The 21,960-nt window shown below is 45.3% G+C and overlaps 1 protein-coding gene across 3 annotated transcripts in view; it reads right to left on the minus strand.

Annotated features, from left to right (window-relative positions):
* LOC122408401 (uncharacterized) overlaps positions 1 to 21,960 on the minus strand; it is a 198,619-nt gene that overhangs the window by 52,411 nt on the left and 124,248 nt on the right. For all 3 annotated transcript variants that reach the window (XM_043415169.1, XM_043415170.1, XM_043415171.1), the window contains one exon: positions 1,899 to 2,143. In XM_043415169.1, coding sequence (XP_043271104.1) covers positions 1,899 to 2,143 — 245 coding nt within the window. The remainder of the gene's footprint in view (positions 1 to 1,898; positions 2,144 to 21,960) is intronic.

Consider the following 21,960-nt stretch of genomic DNA (forward strand, 5'->3'; position numbering starts at 1 on the left):
TATGAAGAATCAAGCCCTCGGAGGGACGTACAGCCTCGTGTCTCGTTCTCGCCCCAGGATGTCTACCAAGGTTTCACTTAAGAAGATCTCAACGCGCTCAACACAAACACAACGCACACACGGATAACGCTTACACTTATTTTCTCGTTGCGCTCGTTTATAGAGTACGAGCTTGAACATAGTTATGTTCAAGCTCCGGGGTCCGGTAAGAAAATATCTCGACGCATTAATCCGCCGGGAGAAGGAAGAACAGATTGCATCTTAGATATGGTAATGAAGGCAAACGTGCGTTTCTCTCACTCACCCCTCGGGAGACTCGGCTACTTTACTATGTTTATACGCGTCTATACATTTATGCAGGCTCGTAGTAAAGGTACGACTGGAGTTTTGCGCCGAGTTGAGTTGGCATTGCAATTGCCCATCCGTGACACTAAGAAGGACGAGGGACCCGATCGGCATTGAATAACGCCGAGACCCTCCCAACACTCGGAGTACAATTCTCCACAAAGATATCTCGTCCGCGCGCGGCGCGGCACGTGTTCCAATGTATACGCACGACCCACAAGTCCAAAGAATATAAACGACGGAGTCAGACATCACACTTTCCGGCGCACAACGGAGCATACGTCAAATGTTAAATCTCTTTCTCGCCGAGCGTTTTATGAGAACAAGAGACGAAGAGGACTATCTCAAGCTTTTTACCGACTCGTATGAGAGCTTACGGACTTCAGGGACTACTCTCTTCCTCCATCTAAGAACCTAGCGTGCTGCCTCAAACTTCCATTTCATCGCGAGTAATTGACTTTTCGCGCTTGCAGCTCAACGAGCTTATTTACAAAAGACTCATGATTGGATACGTTATTTACTAGCCGAAGAAAAAGAGGGATGAAGCTCCAATCATCGCTATACAGCGATCAGATGGATTGAAATAACTCGGAAACGGCACTGAGCCGTACTTATTTTGCATTTTTAGATATTTTCATCGGTAACCGGTTACGTTAACGGGACGTAGAAATATGAGCTCGTCAGGACCAAGGTTTGATGTTTGTTCACGCGTCAAGAGGATCCTCAATGCGTGACGTTAGGATTCTTTCTGAGCGCCAAGTGCCTGCGATGATTTATAGGACTTTTCGGGAGCTACTTCAACTTCGTAAACACAAAAATCTTTTCGGAGCGTCGAGGCCAATTTTTCACGGTTACACTTGTTTTTATACGTATGTAAATACCGTTGGAAGTGAAGACTGCTTAAAATTTGACGTTGCTCCCGGTGGCCGGATTCGTACGGGACTTTGTGTATACACGAGCGCTCTCGGGCAGCAAGTGCGTGCTACCTGTGATCTTGACAAGTTTTATGTACTCGTATAGTGCCCAGCATTGCTAGCAGCCTGTGGATCGAGCACGATGAACTGAAACTTAGATACACGAAAGATGGCTAGACTCACGAGGGCGTCAGAGAAAAAAGGGGGAACGAAGGAGGGGCCTGCTGAACGAGCCTCTCGGAAGCACGAGCAGCCTCAAGAGCTCCTTCATTAGCAGCGAAATAAATAGAAAACTCGGTAGAGCGACGATAATAATAAAACAAAAAACCGGAGGCAGTTTTTTGTAGATCTACGATGTGTATATTTGCGTTTTTCTTTGAGAAGACTTTGGAAATATTTATCGTTGGTAAGGAAACGAACAGCACAGTTTTCCACTCGACCTCGTGGATGTGAGCAGCAACGTGAAATTTCAGAGAAGACGATAAAGAGTATTCGGTTTTCTGCTTTGGTGTGTGACAGTGTTGACCAGTGACAAATATGATTCGGCAGTGTTTTGATGAGTGGGACACTCGAAGAAATCGGTTATTGTCATAAGAGTATAATGAACGCTAATTGATAAATTTCGAGTTTTTTTCTCACCTGAGTTGTATCGATGCCGTTTTGGTTCAACCGCCTTCTGCTACGGGGTGGTCTTGGAGTTGCCGCTCCCGAGAGGTGAGCCCCCTGAGGGCTTCCGCCTCTCGCGTCTATCGCTGTGTTAGCGGCCAGGGTGGCCACGTCACTCCTCTCCGTAATATTATTGTGTCTCCCCAGATCGGCCGCTTCTACGCGGTCACCTCTGCGTGGTACTGTACCCGCGGATACGGTTTCACCCGACACCTCACCTGCGACAATCGAATATCGTTCGTCAATGATTTATGCAATTTTACTCATAATTTTCATTAAAATTAATATCGTTTTTATGGCTAAAAGATTCAGCTCGATGAAAAGAACTCATCCCTTCACCCGTTCCCACAACCAAATATCGTTTGACCGGCTCAATCGTTGAAATTGAAATAAAACTTTGATCGAATCGATCCAAGGATGCCCGAGCAAATGAACGGTATCCGGATGTTCGGACTCGTGTGTTGATGTCGCTTTGAACGAAAGTTCGATCGACTATTGTTCGTTGACACGAATCAATAAAATCGAATTTCTTTTAGTCAACAGCCGCGTAAATTTGCTGATTCGCAAATTCGCACCAACTCGATTGCCGCATGGTCATAAAAATAAAAGATATCGAGTAAATCAGCCCAATGAGACCGGATGTACACTCATTGCTCCGAGAATTTATGAAACGAGGATAAAAACTCACAATATTTCTCGAATGTCCGGAGATAGCCAAGAATCGCATCGAGAGGGTAATTTTCACGTCAAACACAATGAGTATAAAAAATACACGAGCATACGTATACGAAGCGGTGTGCGATGGGACTCGATGTGTCTATACTCGTGTACTCAGAGCGAGAAAATATCAGAGAGCCTGGAGTCTCGTTAACGATTGAAACGCGTGCGCGCGTGTGTTCCAAGTACGTGTGGAGTTGCTCATCTCGGCTGAGACGGCAGGATCGCAGACTCAGCTTGCACTGACAAGATAATAGTTCAACAAACTTGTGCGAGTCAGCAAAATACATGGGAGAAATGTCGTCGCACGAGCAGACTGTCTTAATGTCGGAGTAAAAACGACACGCTTTGAAAATCATTTTGAAAGCTCTGTCATAAAAACACTTTGTTTTTATACCCAATATCAGAGAGTCGTTAAAGAAAAAGTGTCCGTCAGTTGCTATCACCAAACAAATTTCAAAGAAACGATCAAATGAAAGAGTGAAATTGGGTGCTTTCCTTCATTGAATGTAGTGGAATAACTTGGAAACTGGATGAGGCAACATCACCATTTTAACGAGTGATAATAAATATAGTTATTGATGCTCTCAATATATTACATGAATAATATTTAAGTATGCGGAACCGAAGAATCATTCATCACCATCGATTTACGATCGATAAATAACGATCGACGTGAAATCATTTAGAGCGCATTAATTAATCATAGTAAAGAAGGAAAAAAGGTAAGATTATTGTTACCAGCATCCTAAATAGTTCGAACTTGTCATCCGTTGGAGTAACGATCGTACAAACATCAACGGTTCAGTTTGTTCTAACGTTTTAACCGATTTTAAGAAACCATGAGTGTAACGGACATTTGTTATTCACTCTTTGGAAGTTTTTCCAGCAAACGGAATTAAGAGGAGAGCAAGGCGACGATCGCGCGCACTCCGTTTCAAGATTACGAAGCATTTTCACAAAACGCAGAATCCTATGCATGTGCGTATAAAATCTGGGATGTTCGTGCGGTTTAATGTGGCGCTAGAATCGAGATTTACGCTCAATAAATGAAGCCGTCGAGGGAGGAAGAGAGAGAGAGAGAGAGCGAGAGAGGGAAGCGCGGGCGCGCCTCGTCGGATATCTTCTTCCTCGATCGCCGCAGGATCGGTATCCACAACCTCCATCAACCGTGGAGCCTCCACATACTCGCAATATATATGTGTATATTCAGCTGTAATAACTTTATAGAAGCCTCACCTCGCCCTTCGGGCGTGCTCCATTCAAGTGGCAAAGCAACGGGTCAGTGTCCGCGCCAAGCAGGCTACTGAAATATCCGATAAATTATTGTCATCGTTAAAACGCGCTCTCGTAGCCGCGCGAATTTTACGGCGTGCAATATAACTTCTCCCGCAGACGAGAGGATTCTCCCCCAAATTTCCTTTCCTACAACGCATGCGCCTTTCGTAGTCGAGCAGAAAATGTTGTTCAAGGTAAAACAGTAGTGTACGACTGTGAAGTTATAGTCCGTTTGGAATCCACCTATCTGTATCATTACTGATGTAACATGCATTTATAAATTGCTATTGAAAGAGTGCGGTGCACTGCGGGACGTCCGACACTTAAATTTATATCGAACAATAAAAATTGAGTGAAAATAAACTTTCTATAAACTTTTATGAGCGCAGACCTCTCGACGAGTGGCCACGTGAACGTCTCTCATTCTCTCTGACTCTTTGATCTTCGAGTCGAATTCATACACGGCTTACATTTTGTTTGATCTAACGGCACATCATAATTTCCATTTTTTTCTCTCGTTTGTTACTCCGAAATCGATTACCGGGGTTTTTTGGGCGGGGGAGCAGCGGACCGCCTCGCGAGTCGTGCCGATCCCCACGGATTTGTTCGACGATGAAAAATTTGTACCGAACGTGTCGAAATAGTTGTGATCTCGTTTCGTGATAGCTGCGAACAAACGACGAGAAGAGAGGCGAGATAGAGCGTAACTGCGGCGATCGATCTTTTCTCGTGCTCTCGTACACATCGATGGATCGAGATCGAACGATCGACGACGGGAGCTTACCGCGCTGCGACGATACCAACCCGATAAAAGAAACCTCCGTTGCCGGCACTATGAAAAAAATATACGTGTAGAAACTCAATGTACTCGCGGTTTTATCGTGACGTGCTTCACTACGCGTGAAACATCCGCGGATCGAGATCACGGTATATTCGTGTCTGCAGGAGTTTGGCACAGACCAGAGACGTTCGCAAATCATTCGGTCGCGTTCTTCCAAAGTGCTGTGTTGGCGGGGAAAATCATGGACCATAAAGATCGAAACGATGCGCTGATTGGATCGAGATTTCACACATCACAGCAGATCTTACGACAAACTCGGCTCGATATCAAGATCGGGAACGCACCGATAGTCCAGCAAAAAACATGAAACATATGACCAATTTCGCGAAAAATGAATATTCATCGATCCCGGATATAGTGATTGATTCTGACAATAATTTTTCGGAGATGGTTCTCGCAGTTTTGACACGTGATTTGTCCCCGAATCAACGGTCGCCGTATCTGATTTTACCTCGAGTTCTATTTACGAGATAATTTTATCACGTTTTGGGCCCGAAGTGTTGATGGATCATCAACCCACTTTTTACACTCGAATCGACCACGTCCGACTCCGTGGGTACCGGTTGAGTTATCTGGGAACTCGACGGTCACACGCTCCGACCGAACCCGAATGTTCAATCAATTTTATCGTTTCGTAATATCGGTACGATTACACTTGTACTTGGGTGAAGAATTTCTTTTTTTTCACTTCAGTGGACTCAATTAGAGCAACGAACTGGCGAGAGAGGTCTCAAGAGGTTCGTGTGAGCAGGACTCTCGGCGTGTGACAAGAGGAGCACAAAATTCGTACGAAAAAAGTCTCGTCGAGAGGGTCGACGTTCCTGCAATGCGGTTCGAGTAACGGTTGAGAAACGCCGGAGATTTTTGTATTTCGTATTGAAACGACGAACGAAAATCGTGGTGAGTCGCCGTGTAACGAGCACGAATCACGTACAACAAATATCGTAACTTTCCAGCGGAGAAAATCAAACTTCGTATTTTTCAGGGGATGGGAAAAAAATGATGATTCAAAGCTAATGAACGGGACGAGTGCATGAAATTTCAATGTTTGCTCCACGCGAACCTGCCTTCGAAATGTGTGAACAAAGTTTCCCAAACACTGCAAACTCCACATTGAATTTCTGCTGTTTCTCCTCGTAATATCCATAATAAAACGGTTGAAAACTTTGCGCTGAATTTTCATAAATTTTTCTGCCGGCAAATGAATATTGTCTCATAAATATAACTGACGAGAATGAACTTTTGTTAGAAGCCAGTGGGAAATCTACACCGCGAGCGAGAGAGAGAGAGGAAGAGAAGAGAAAGAGTGATGACTCAGCTAACGACATACGTGCTCGCGTAAGTTAGCTTCGTTTTAACACGTCGTTACGACATTTCACACCCGGAGCAAGATCTCCTGGTGCTCTTCGCTTTTGCTCGGAGAGTTTTCATAGAGGCTGTTCTACGACGAGAATTTAAACAGAATTTTTTCAATTCCTCAATCTCTATCGGTATACCGATAGAATTTTTCTTTGCATTTATATTCCGCGAGCCGCGTTCGTTCATTAGTTCTGTCATTGAAAAATTTGAAGTCCGCGACCAGCCCCGCCCATGTTGCAGGCCGATTTGCACGCGATAAATGAAATTAAATGTTTTCAATCGAAACGTTGTGCAGGAAGAAAAGAATGTACCAAAATATTTATCAATTAACCAGAAGAACTGGATTGTAACGCCCGGAGGATATATGTATAAGCTCTCGAAACGCAAGATTTAGAACCGGTCTTGGATCGAGCAGAGGGAAAGTGCCCGGAAACACCATTATTCGTGTGTATTACTGTACGTGTCTATCCACGGGATCCAAGTCGACTTCGGCGACACTCGAGGGCCTGAAAACGCGAAACGAAAGCATTTCTGTCGATAACGATAAGACGAGATTTACAACGTTTAAGCACACGCAAGTATAGATATTGGAGTCGGTATGTGAGGCTCCGAGTCACGGAGAATTCAATTCCAAAGTGTCAAGAGTGATATAGTTATTGTCCCGAGTGTGTCCGGTCCACCGAGAGAAAAACGATTTGCTCGCTCTCATTGTAGCAGCGTGTATAGAGATCGCAAGAGTGCTTTGGAGCATGCACACGGTAGCGAGATTACAACTCGGACTAACCACGCGATTACCGAGGGCTAAATCACCCGAGCCTCGTGTGTATGCGTGCGTGTATATTCGAACGAAACGCGGAGTCAAAGAAATTCCGAGTGTTGAGAGATATCGGAGCGAGATTCGCGGTGTCGCCTATGGGTGCATGGACATTCGTTATTACGAGCACACGTGCGTATGTGTGCTTCGCAGCATTTCTCCAGTTGCCTCGAATGATATACCTAATTGTCGGCTAAAGAGCAATTCCGAAGCGAGCGTATGCACAATAGTTTATGGGGCAAATATAGCGGATACTGTCAAAGTATCGCGCTTGAGCGGTTAAAAGACTCGCGGCTTGCTCAAACTTTATGATAGATATCTCTGGTCTATGATAAATTATTTCCTCGCTTAAATTATTCGACTCCGAGGGGGTTGTTATTTTGAGATACGTGAAATACGTAGCCTGCTGTCGAATACCCTGGGGAAGGATTTTATGCAAAAAAAGCGGTATCTCGCGTTCGAGCCCTGTAAATATTGTGTGTGTGTGTAATAGTCGTATAAATGCCATAAAGAATGAAGCGGGCAAGATCGAGAGGGGAACCGCGAGTCATCGAGATTGTTAATCACAAGGCTTGTTAAGCTCCTGCGATATCTCGGTTATACAATATTTCTTACACAACTTCGTGATCGAAGAAAAAAATGGGCTGTGCGCACTGCTCTTTGTTTAACATCATTTCCATGATTCATTCATTTCGACTTTCAGTCGAGTTAAGAGCCGCGTTGCTTATATATTCGACAAACCGATCATCGTGCATGCTCCTGCGAATACATTATACTCCGCGAGACAGAGCTTAAGAAATGGCGCGCACTACGCTTCGTTAAAACGAGTTGACCCGCGAGGTCACCGATAGAGAGTGGTCTATGACTTTTACAGTACACATACATAAAGGAGCGACCTCGAACCCCGACCGAGATTAAACCGCATAAAAATTCACACGCGGTTGATGCAAACATCATAGCTGGAAGTTTATCTCCCGCGATCCTCTCATTTTATTCACCTTTTACTCTTCCAAGGCGGTTTATTTAAAATTATATACAAATAGATGAATAAAAAATTGGACAAAATAATCGCGCTACGAACGAAAGTCGTAAAATTCATAATTATATCAGATTATTTATTGCATCGGTACATTGTAGTTTATGGATAATCGGAGCGTGCGCGTGTGGGAGATGAAATTATGCATTGAATTGCTGAAAGGATATTTTAATTATGTTAAATTATGTCGTTTGTGACCTACGAGCCACGGGAATCGAACTATTGAAATGTCACCTGTCGAAACACCTGTTTTATGCAACTCGTTAAGGACTTGCGCACTGCGAGAGAGACACTCACGCGCGCGTACGAATATCGAATAAAAACGTATCTTTTTCTGTCTGCCTTTTCCAAGGTTATCCAACTCGAAAATCCTTTCATCCTCGAATTTACCTTCACTCTCAATATAAACGACAAACTTTCAATCGTCCGGCATGCGTGATAAATCATCGAATGATAATTATACATCGAGGATTTGTCGGATTTGTTGTTTGAGAGACTATAAAACCGTGACTCGACAACTAAAGAGATTTTCATCGAATTCCGTCTGGTCAAAGAGTTTGTAAAAATCATGGAAGAACCGGATGCCCGAACGCGGTTGCGATATACGTGTGCGGCGCGGCGGCTTCCTCGCCGCGTTGATGTCTGAATGCAAGCGCGCGCGCGCGCGCGGGTATTACACACTTTGTCTCAATGATCTCGCGGCCTCGGCAAGGCTGCTTGACTGGAATCCAACGTGTGCACAACCGTTCGCCGTTTGCTCGATACCCGCCGATATAATATCGCTTCTCTGCTCAGCCTCCTGCTTGCAAACTATATTTTATCCTATTCATGAAGCGAGCTTGGTCAGCCCGGGCACTTGGACCATTGCTATTGAGGAGGATTACAAGATGCGAAGAAGAAAAATTCGTTGGTACCAAAAGTCATAAAAACTATCCAATCGATCGCTAATGACCAAAGTTTCTCAATGAAATACGTTGAAAGACATTAAGAACCGATCAAAATATCCCAATTTCGAGGCTCTGACAAAAAGCGTTGAAATTTTCGAGAATATAAACGACGAGCGTCGTAACAAACTTTTTGGCCGCTCAAACGTATCGTCGCTGTCCGCGATTCACCTGTAGTTGACAATCGCAGCAGCATCTCGCGTACGAGAAGAAAGTGACAATAAGCGATATTTGTAGGGGCTCTGAAACGCTTGTTTTTCTGCGGTTCGCAGTAACGTCTTCGGAGCAGCGTTATAAATTTGCCGCGAGTTATGGCTTCGACCCAGGGCACGGGGTGCAACGTGCGCTGGTGACTTATACGCTGGACCGCGCGGGCATTAAGCATGGACGTAAAAGGGATATGCCCATTTCAAGTGGAAAATCATAAGCACCGTAAATATACGCCGTTATTGCTGCTATATAACATCTTCTATACGTATACACACGATATATCTCTGCACACGTGTATATCTAAATATCCATGCAAGAGACAGTGCGAGAGCTTGCCACTTACTTTGTAATCATGACTAATGCATAATGTAGTAGCCAGGAGCAAGCAGAGAGACGCATAAGGGGATCCGTACACGCGCTCGTTGCACACACCAAAGGTACGAGACGCTCAAGTTAGACTAATATGCTTTACGTGTCACATTTTTACACATTTATCTTCATATTCATATGTCTGTAGATAGGAAAGCTCCAACATAAATGCACGATCATTTCTATCAAAGGAAAGGGCGGAGCAGATTCGATATATCACACGATCGCGTCACGTTCCTCTATACGAGCTTCGATACATAAATATGCCATTGTGCCGAACGTGTATGCACGTTTCCTAGTTTTTTTCCCCCCTACAGACAACTGTGTATGGTTTACCCCACGCAGTTTAAATATAATTTTTTAAAGAGATTTTTGTTGTTTGGTCCTCGCTCCTCTTGCTGCTGCAGCGCGCCTAGCTCTTTCGTTTCGCATATTAGAGAGCTCCAGATTTTCCATAATCTGTACCGTTCCGGGATAAGATTCATCCCGGAGTTATGGTTGGTATACTTGAGGAGTGTGTAAATTGTGGATGAAATAAGGGCAGCAGATACGAAAGAAGATGTTTCGCGTGTGACGTCAATGGCGCACAAGGAAAATTTTTAGTAGCGTAAAGTGGGTTGAACCCTGACCCAGAATCGCAGAAAACCGTCATGGATCTCGCGACGCATGATTTTCCTGTATGCATACTTTTTCCAAGAGTGCGTTTTTCCGGGAGTTCGACGCTCGTAATTCCAGAGGCTTCGAAGCCCGAGGTAAAAAACACGGTGTAAGGAAAAATACGTACCCGTTTGTCTCGTATCGTAGGTGACAGGAAAGCGACAATGCCAACGAGTACAAGCGAGCATTTAAAGCCAGTTTTATCGTCGTCGTAGTCGTTGTTATCGTCGCCGTTTCTCGCGCGTCTTACGTGCGAGAGACGGTGAAGCGTTGGAGCGAGTCGACGGCGCGGGTGTTTATAGCTTTCCAACAATCGGCGATACTTGTTGAGCGGAGCCGAGTTGATGCCTTGAGAAATCTCGAAAGCGTTTGCGAGACGCGTTTGTATGTCAGTATTATTACGCTTTACAATTCTACGTAATAATGTGTACACTATAAACCCCTGGCGCACACGTATACATTCATATATTTATATAGAGACGTGTGTTTATGTGCAACAGAGGCGAATGGGCGATATATCGTGGAGAGCTGGAAAGAGAAGCCGCGCCTCGAGTTTCGCAGGAAGCGAAGGTCACACGACGATCCGACTGCGATTGTCTCCCATTATAGGAGGCGATCGGTGACGATCGCGCGCGCCAAGGCGACCGCATTCGTCACCTCGAGTCTCGATACATTTATCTATATATACGCATGCAGTTTATCCCCTCGCCAAGTTCCAATTCGTTTCTGCGTATATTCGACTTGAAACACCGCAATGCCCGGTTGCATTCTCCGCGCATTCTTCCAACCAATTATATTCCATTGTATATCCACTCTCGTTAGTGGGAGATGAAGCACAACCTACGCAATGCAGAAGAAGCATTTTTCCGATAACAGGAGAAGAAGAATGAATCTCAGCGACCTCGAAATGATTGTTCGACTTGGTCGGACGATAGAGGAGCAAACTCTATAGATTCTTCAACGATTCGTCACTTTGATTACCGTTAATAACGCGTCGGGAATCTCTCGAGTCGAAGATCATACGATTCGAATGGTCGCTGGCTCCGTACGACCCCGCGGGGTATTTGCTGACCCTCGGAGTTCATCGGAACTGAAAATTTTCACGACGACGAGCGTAGAAGACTTGGCGAAAGATATAAAAGCAGCGGGACCTTCGCGAGGAGTGCGTTTTTCATGACGGGGTGACGTTGAGTTTTATATTGGCGTCAAACACATGTCGCGCGCGCGCGCGTTAGTGAACCGGTACTTTTTGCCAATCGATATTACAGCTATACATTTTATATCGGCGCGCATTAGCTGCGATGAAAGACAATCGGGTAACGCATCTTCGCGGCAGATCGCAACAAGCGATTCGTTTAATGTTACAAAACGTATGTATGTCGGACGAATAGGATTGGTTTCGAATTGCGAACGTTACGAATCCAAGCGTGACGGCGGACGTCATAAAGCTTCAAGGAGTGACGAAATTACACTACGCCGGTTAGTTATTAGCCATCGTGGCGATTGTTCGCGACATTTCCAACGATTTATACACAGATAAATGTATTCGCGTTTGCATATGTGCTCGAAAGGACGCGCATCCTCTCGCCTTTTAACGACCCACGAACCTTTGGCCACGAGTGCAAGCGCTGCCAAGATCGTTCCATAAAAGTACGTCCTGCTACAATGTCTAAGCGCTTTTAATACACGCGACGTTTCAACAATGAAAGCACACTTTTACGTTACGCTATATACATATACGAAAACGTAGAATGAGGGCTTCTCAACAATAAGAACTCGCGCACAAGTTTTCAACGCCTGGTGCGCATCACTTGCGAAATAATGGGAGGGATCAAACCCGGGAGGGTATTTCGAACGAAGCCGCGCGCACAAAGGTCAATTCGGTGTATACGCGCGTACGTATCTGTACTCGATATTACACTGCCGTAAACCTCGTCCCTGTTAACCCAATGACACCGAGTGGAATCTCGACGTCAATCAGTGTGGAAAAATGTTTTTCTATTCTCCCCTCTATGCTCGCTCCTTTCGGCCTCGGTCTCCTGAAAAATAAATCGCGTTCGCGAAAGACACGTGCTTCCAGGAGTGACTTCTCGTGTACGAACTAGCGCTTGCATAGACGAGAGGCTTTTGGCGAAGAAAGAGCTATCGCAGATACGTGGATGATTCATGGGGGAGGGAAGCAGAGGGCGGCGAGTGAGACGAAGCGAGAGAAGAACTGATGAAGAACCAGGTTCGTCACGTACTCGACCCGGAATGTCATCTCAGCGGGAGATTATCATTCTCACCGAAAAATTAACTTCTAGCATGCACTCGGCTTCTAGCCAAAGAATCATGCGCACATACAGAGGCGACTACGAATGCATGTACGAAGATAAAGACGGAGAAGAAAACCGCGATAATAATTGTCGTGACAGTAACATAATACGGGGAGTTTTTCTCTGCGACTGTTGCCGGGCGGGAGCGCACATTCGCGGCATATTTTCAGGCTGATGAGAAGAAGAATGAATAGCGCTCGCAAGAAGCAGCGTGGATCGAAGAATTTATAAAAAGAACGGCAACAAAGAAATAACGTCGAATTCCGATCTGCCGAGTGGCATTCGCGATTGGCGATACTCGAGCGAAGCCCCGCGTGTATACAGATGCGTGAATTAAAAGGATGCGACGCGGCATGATGGAATGGCAGGCAGCGCGACCTCGTACGGTTGTCGCATCTATAACAACTCGAATAGATCGCTAAACGTCTTCTCTTGGGATCGATTAGCACGAGGATCGGCGAGCATTCGCTCTCGCTGTGAAACGAGGACACGAATATGCATTATGCACTAACCGAGCAGCGGAAAGTGAACCCGCGAGATGGAATGACGCCAGAAAGGAGTTACAGAATAGCCGTAACAGAAAGAAGAGGAACGAAGAAGAAAAAAAGGAAGAAAATAACGAGCGAAGGAGAAAAAGAGTGAGTCGAAGGTATAAGTGCGTATCATGTACGGGCCCTGCGGGCAAAAACTATTATCGCGAGTTCGTGCGAGCGTGTGCGTACGTGCGTGTGCGCGCTCAGTGGAAGTCAGGTACGAGTTTGGGTCAGGTTGAGGTCGCGAGCTGCGCAAGACCGCGACGAGTCACCTGTGGTGTGACCGATGCGAGAAGGGAAGAGCGAGAGAGAGAGAGAGAGAAGCGAACGCGCTATCTCATCTGCTCCTCGCCAATATACCGTGTGGAAATCTGTCTGTATGAGAGATCCTTACAGCATTACGACGTACACGGTCTTCTTCGTCATCCAATGACCGCGAGTAAATCTCTTTCTCTCTGTTGCTTTTCTTTAGTCCGCTCTCACCATCAGGCCACATGCTTCTCCGCACTGCGAGAGAGCTTGTCCGTCCCGATGCTAACTGGCCATTGAGAGGCTGTGCGCGCGTTTGCGAATCGGTACAATCCGAACGAGGAGTTTGTTGGTGGCGCGATCCGTCAAGAATAAATACTGAATATTATACGAGTCATCGGTGCGACGATTTTTATTATTCCCTGCGTTATTTTTGTTTCCTCAGCAGCAGTTACTTCCCCGCTTGCATGTCCGCTCCGCGTCGAATAAAAGCAGCTTCTCGCAAACTCGCGATGGGCAAAAGATGGCCAGCCTCGATATTCCGACAAGAGGACATGAACCACGTGGCAAAGAGCATACTTCGATGGACACGAGTAAGGGTGCCGAAAAGCGTGACCGATCAGATCGATTACGAGCTCCGGCACACTCGCCGCGATATACCTGTATCCCTCGAACTGGTCTAATTAATCGCGAGACCGGATGATCCTCGTTCGTGCTCGCGTCTCTCCTATAGATTGTACATCGCGTCTCTATGTACACGTATCCTTATATACAGCCTGTACGGTACACTCTCGTATAACCAAGAAGAGTGATGTACGCCGTTGTATTGGCGTATGCGGATCGAAAGAGCTGCAGCCAAGACGAGGACGACAACGAGAGACATCGCGGGAGAACAGGAGAGTCGGCAGGACGACGCGGTGGCCACCCACAAGACAATCTATGTGCTTTAACACACACACACACACACACACACTCCTCCACGTGTACATTACACACATAAACACACATGCACGGTAGCCTCTCACCGTCTCGCTCAGTTAAACGCGAATTAGCGACTTATCGTATCATGTCTGGTTCGCTCGCTGGCAGCCAGTCGTTATATGTGCCTTCTGTACTATAACCGAACTCGTGCATGTGTATTCTTCCTCTCTTTCTTCCACACGAGAAACAAGCTCCGACTACGAGATCGACGCGCGAAATTAAAGGCTAATCGGCTCGTTTTGATACACATGAGTACAAATTTATTATCATTATTATCGTACGGATAGATATATATATTTATATTTGTATTCTTATGGTGTGGCGTATGCATGAAAATAATGAGAAAGATAGCGCTGAGGCTACGATTTTTCATGGGTTTGCAGGCTACTTCTATTTTTTCTCCATTCAATTCATTTCATTCCCACGAACGATTTATTATTTTCAAACTTTTCGTTGATCGAATATAGTTTTTATAAATTAGTTATCCTACATTATTTAACGAATGATCAGCATTGTCAGGGGGGTTATTCGACTCACGTCTTCTGACGTGTTCATACATTGAAATAAAGTTTTATATTTTTTGATGGTAGAATCGATGGGACATCGTCCTAGATTCTTGATATTCAGAGGAGAAGAATTTGGATCCGCTTATACGTCCGAAGTGAAAAACTCTGAAACACAACCGGTACAGAATCCACGACGAGCTACCTGCGAGCTCTCCGTGGTCTAAGATCAGCCACAACGCGGTGATCTCGAGAACCCCGAACCTTTCCTCTCGCGTTGACCCCGACGAGAAGAAGGGTCCAAAGGTCGACGGGGCGAAGGAATGTCGAGATCTCTCTCCATCTCTCTTGCTCTTTCTCTCCTCGCATCTCCCGGCGGGAGAGAGACGAATATACCTTCGCTAATGAACCTTCGGCGCGTTTCTCCTCCGGCCCGCCAGTGCCCGCCCGCTATCTCCTCTGACACAGCATCCGTGCAAAGTGCGCGCAACTCGCTCTCGCGTTAAAACGCACTTCTGAATCCCGCCACCGTTATACGAGGCGAAAGGATTTTATGGGAGGAAAAAACGGCGAGGGAAAAATAGCATGTGAATTTCTTCGGCCCCGCGGTGGGAAGATAAATTCAAAATATTGTCGGCTTCTCTGCGAACTTTCTAACCGGCGTGAAATCCTGATACGCATACACAACAATGGAAAATGTTTCCATAAATAAAAGAGAGAAGATAACGATTCGTCAAGAGCTCTCGACACGTGTGGGGAAAATGTAAATAACTCTGGATCGACTTGAACAAATGTAAGAGACGGATGGAGAGAAAGAATTTTATTTGTTTATAATCGAGTCAAAAAGAGTTGTGACGCGTTCGCTAGTTTCGTAACTCATCCAAACGTCCATGATTCGTCACGATCTGTATTCATATTTTTTCTCGTGTCTTCGGCTCAATCCGATACTCGGTACGTTTCGATAATATCAAAGTCTGGATATAATAAGACTGATTCGAGTAAACGCCTCTGTCCCGGTGCCCGTTTCGAAGCTTTGTCACACGTAACATGACGTGTGCAGGGTTTAAGCATTGATTAGGATAAGAAATGCAGAAGAAGCGGAGCCTGATTGGCATTAACGATCGAAAATATCTCGCTCGCGAAGATGGTTATAGTACGGAGACTCGACAGCTTGAGGAATCTCGGCTGCGTTACGAGTCTGTGCTAAGTTTGTATGTTTATATAAATATATGGATGTCCAAGTGGATGCATGTATGGTTACTCGAACGATGCCCCATCTCATCGCAATAGCGAGGTACGAGAAACATCCTGATATGGTCATGCTCGCCCGAGAGATGCAAATGAGATCCGCGGGGTGCGCGCGCTCTCTCGAGTCTCTCGTAGCGTCTTCCTCCCCGAAGAATGCCGAGAAAGAGCGCGACGCGGAGGGAGATCGCTCTCGATGTTTTCTCTCGCTCACCCGTGGCTGCTCTTCGGGATATCGAACTTATATACGTGTGTATCCACGGATATATAAATACAGGGAGGTATGTTGGAACGAATGGAGCCAAGAGCCCGTTGAGCAATTAAATTCTCATTGGAAGTCGGACACGTGTAACCACGTGTGTCTCCTGACGTGGCGGTCACGGCGCGATGCCGCGACCTCGAGATCGTTGATATCGCGGTCGCGCGCGAGCGAGCGAGCGCGCATTATGCGACAAATCGTTGCTCGTGCTTCGCTGCAACGGGGTACCTCACTCCGTCAGCTGGATATTCCCAACGGGAGCTTGGAAAAACATATCTCGAGTACTCCGCGTGCTTATATATATTTTGACGATACACCGGCGCGTAATCGCGACGATTTATTGAATCATCCTCGTTGGATGCTGCGCTTACACGTCTCGCTATATCGCGAGAAAGATACGCCTCGCGCTCGGCTCCTTCGCGTAATACCAGACATTTTATTTGTTCGATTACAGTTCTCGATACTGAGCGCACCTCCGTTGTACACTTTACTCTGACGTTTCGACAAGTCTCATTAGCGGCCGATCCCTCGAAAAACTTGATAATCGATATAACGTATACTGCGATGATGAGGCTCAACGAGGGAGCACAAATGACAAAAAAGCACCGAGAGAGCCTGCGAAGCTGCGCATTCTTGCTATTAATTGTTGACATATTTTTCTCCACTTTAGTGTATATTTAGATTTTTTCTATTTATATTTAATGATCCGCTATATAATCTAGCCTAATTAACGTATCTAATTTACTCAAAGAACTTGACCACTCGACATTTTTTCCACGTCCTTGATTGACCCAAATTTACCGCTATCGAGTCTTCTCCGTTTCGGATGAAGACATTTATCTATCTCGCAAAAAACCTCCGGGATCCCCATCGCAGTGAGATCCACCTTCGTTTATGCTCTATAAAGAGAAATTAGAGCTAAAGTATCTAAAATTATCTGATATTCAAAACGTAAGCCACCCGCGGCGTATGTGCAAATGAAGCCGAAGTACTTTAACGATTAAGCTTTTCCTACCGCCGCGGTTATAGAATATCACGGTCAATCCGGTTTTTCCACGTAATCGGCAACGATTATTAGATCGTTATGGCGGATTAGCTCGCGGATAAAAAATCGCCATCATTTGTCGGCGCACACGCGGAATCTTCAAAGGATAGAAATAACTTCCCACTTTCATTGTAACACTAACGCTCGCTCGTAACTTTTGCCTCATTTTTATTTCACTATTTCTCTTCCAATGCTGGCTCTGCGTTCTTCCACTGTATTTCCCATCTTTCACTGCCAATTATATTAACATTCGACTTATCGATGAAATCCATAGCGATAGCATCGAACTAAAATCTTTTCATGCAGTGCTGGAAATTTGGCAACTGCATCAATTGATAAATTTCGATCTACAACCAAAGTTATCGCTCGGGTTTTTTTCTTCCACTCTCGTTTCTTCATATTCAAATAACTTTGGTGCGCGAACATTCGCGATGAATCAGCCGGCCCAGCATCAGACCCATCTCGATCGCGACAATAAACGTCATCATTACTATTATCACGAAGCTTCAAGTAATCATTTGGAATATCATCGTTGTGTTGATCGTCAGTTTGACTTTTGCGTAAAAGCTTAAAAGGCCTGTTGTTTGATATATACATCGATAGAATGTACTTGGAGAGGTGCGCGCGGCGCGAACGGAGGTGCCAATCCCGGAGGTCTTTCATCCGCTATCTCGTCACGGCGATCTGCCGACAGGTGGGCACCCGCCTTGACGCGCAACAATTCATGAATGAATTAATAGCCGCCACCGTATAGCGTGTACTACACAAGCTCCATAGTCCGCCCGGGCATGTGTATATTTCTATATACGTGCGTTCATCCGTCTCTTTTTCTTTCTCCCTCACTCAGCCCCGCCGCGTGGTTCGAAAGATTTACATCTTCGTTCGCGGTGGGAGCTGTCGACGAGGTTTCATGAGCGCAGCACCCGCGCGAAAGTCTTTTCTCTCGATGGATAGACGTATTTTAGCGAATGTGCCGCGGCGGGATGGATCCCCAATCGGGGAAGATGTACGAGAACACGAGGGAGATTTAAATAATGAAGGGAGACACGCGATTGATGATGCCAACGTATAAAATGAAAAACGATTAAGCAATATTTTGTTCATTGATTTCTTGTGCCCTCTCATCGCGTCACATTCTCCGGGAGTAAGGCGACGAACCATTTATTACGAGGGCAGAGGACGTTTTCGGTTTGTCAGCTTGTAACTTTTTCCTGTACTCGTCACACCGCTCGGCATGATGCATAAGAAAAAGGGACGCACTCGAAGAAAGGGGAAAGAGAGGAGATCAAATTTTCTCGCGTCTACATCAGCGAGAGTGTTAAAACGCTAAAGGTTATTGCTTCCATAAATCGAAGAGGCGGCGCAAATCTGCAGTTTCAGTACTCTGTGAATGCTGACTTCGAGAGCGAACGATTACGTGCCGATAGCTTCTCTCGCATTCGTGCCGCGGAGCCTGAATATTTTATTATTTTCAGTCTCTACTGCTATATTTATATATTTATATATGTATTACAAATATATCTACATATATACGTGGATGTTTCAGGCGGATCTGTATGGAGAGCCATTATACGATATTTTGATGCGGGATATTCGAGGTAACGAATGCTGCGTTTGAAGCATTTGATGCGTGAGAGTTTTGCATAAGCGGCAATAATAATGATCGTTGATAGCCGTAAATGAAACACGTATATTGAATCGAACGAGGGGGATAATATAATGAAAGGGAGAGGGAGAGAGAGTCTGAGATCTTTCTTTTGCCGGCTTTGATTTATCGAGCGTCGCCTTAATTATCCATCGATCTGTTCTCCCGTGAGAATGCTCAGACCAATAAAAGCACAATCGGGCCTGTATATATGCATGATTTTAACAGTTATGGAAACAGATGAACATAAATGTAGCACATTCTGTTACGTATGCTTCAACGTCTCGTCTTTGGTGCTCAAAAGCCGCAACGTGTATACACACTCCGGCAAAAGAGCTAATGAGGAAGGCGGTGAAATTATTCACGGATCCTTTCGCGTTATATATACGCCTGTACAATAATAACAATATCGAGTCATTTATACGAGAGTAGGAGCACAACAAAAAAACTCTTCGAGTATGTATCGTTGTATGTAAGAAACGCGAAAGGTTACTCGCTTTCATAAATCGGTTGTGGAACTAATACGTGTCTCGATATAGCTAACGCGATGGGTTCTGACGATTCTTCGTTGCTTCGTATTCATCCATCGCGATACGATTCCGGACCACTTTTCGGCATGTTTACTAACGTTTTTTCTTTTACAATAGCGAACGAAAGCGAGAAATAAGTGCTGAAATTCGTGTACCTTGAGTAGCGGATGAATCGAAATGTATATTTGCACTGCGCTTCGAAGCTTTGCACGGGAAGATTGACAAAAAGATGGATTAGCACACGATTTTCACTGAGATTATTGTCCATGGGGCTTACCTGAAACATCAAAAAAGACGGACGTATTAACGAATTGAGCATCAGAGAACGAGAGAGAGAGAGAGAGAAAATGTGTAATTCAAAGATCACAAGTAACCTTTCTTCTGCGTGCAATCGCGATTTATACCCAATAGAATCAATATAATCTCAGCTCATTATAGATGCAATTTGCAAATTGGCTAGTCGCGTGTACGACAACGTTGTCATATGTATTTTGTAGTACAGAAACTGGTTTATAGATAGATCGGAGAACGACACGATTTAATAATATCGTCGAACAATACGTAATAGCATTATGTCGACATTAGTCAGCCGCTTTGTCTGTATCTGCGTAGCGCGTGTGTGTACAGCGTATATGAAATGCAATCAAGAAAAGAGAGCCCTAACCCGTATCATTTTACGCTGCTTCGAATCGAGCATACGAGCAGGCCTTTTCATTTGCTGCTAGGGTTCTGGATGAGAGGTGATAAATATATTTTGCCTGGTGATGAATATATTGTTTTGTAGGTACGCCCTCTTCGGTCGTCTCGAAGAATTAATCAGTACCGACTGTTCGTGCGTGTTCGAGAAAGAGAGAAGAGCTTTCATTCGTGCTGATGCGAGGGCGTACGAAGCTCGAGCGTCCGTAAGCAGCACCTGGGCGTGCGCTTTATCCGCGAGCATGCGAGAAACTTGGGGACGCGACGAATGATCTTCTCGTCGGATATAATAGCTCTTTCATAGATTCATAGTACGCAGTATGTATATAAAATCGTATAGAAGAGCCTATTAAGAAATTCATGAGACGTGCGTGAGTGCATGAGCCTTATATGATCGTAGATATGAAAGTGTACAGAAAGTGTGATGACTGCGTCGCGAGGAGATCCAGTGACGAAGTCAAACTTTGGCGTGATTGGTGGGTGGGGTTGCGGGGTTAATCCCCTCGTGCTCGATTCAATGCTCATACGCGCGAGCATATATCGCATGTAAGAGGTGTAGAACGACGGAGCAGGGAAAAGGGGAGGAAGGAAGGAAGGAAGACGCGACGCTGACGTGAATGACGACGTCTCAGTACTCCGGTCACGTGGGCAGGATACAATGAAGGGTGCGGCCTCACCTTTGACATCTTGGGTCTCGACCTATTCCCACAATATACAGTAGGATATAAATGCGTATACGTAGACATGTTCTACACAAAAGACACCATTTGTCGTATATATGCACAGTCAGCCTCGAAAGTCAGAGAACTTTTTATCTTTTTTCCCCTCTTTCTATCTTTCTCTCTTTTGCTCGCTGCGCCTTGTATCATTGTGACCACAAGAGGGCTCCTCCGAGTGCACCACGCGTCTCTCCTCGTTCTTCGCCGTTTTTGCAACCCACGTCCACGCCAACACACTAATCTTCATGGTATTTCACCGCTCGGGAAATACGCCAGGGTCCAAGATACAGATACGTACGTTTCGCGAGGGAATTGAAGAAGGGCGGAAGCCAGTTTAATTCGTAGCTTAAATTGTGCGCGAGTTGAGTCCTTTTGATTACTCGAAAATCTCAAGGGTCTACCAACGTACGGAAGGAAAAAACGCAGGGGTCAAGCGCGGGTGGGAAGTTCTCCACACAGCTCCATTCGTGTGTGCAGCACAAATAAAGTGTATTTGTGGTCTTGACTCTCGCGTATACACTCGGGTGCTTCAACGTACCGAGGACGTGAGTTACGTACGAGTCGCCCAGACAGACAGAGGAACGACTTGACTTGACACTCGCTTCCTTGACCCTCCTCCTCACCCCCCCTGCGCTCCCTTTCCAACGAATCGTGACTGTTTTTTATTCCTCCTCTTCGTCGACTTCTTCCTCTGACCATTTTTTATTATTCTTTCACGTCCGTTTGTAAAATATTGCCGGGACTCCTGTCCGTTGGAAAACTAAATACATCTTCGTCTCGTTGATTATTGTGAAAGTGAATTATTGCGGTTTGCGAGTATTGAATTGTTTTGCAAATTGATGGAAGGTCGTTGAGCAGTCTACTCGTCTTGACGTTCTCACCGTAAGATATAATTTCATAAATTTCATTCGTTTAATTACATTTTAGATTTACTATTAACTCAAATGTCCATGCTTGTCTTCTTCGTGATATTTATTACTCGGGAAATTTCACTGGCACACTTCAAAACTACGCTACGGATTGAGCGATGGCTCGCAGGCGAATCGATCGAGCGAATTTTTTTCCGATTTACTTTTTTCTTTCATCAATA

Source organism: Venturia canescens, chromosome 3, assembly GCF_019457755.1.
Source record: "Venturia canescens isolate UGA chromosome 3, ASM1945775v1, whole genome shotgun sequence".
Lineage (NCBI taxonomy): Eukaryota > Metazoa > Arthropoda > Insecta > Hymenoptera > Ichneumonidae > Venturia > Venturia canescens.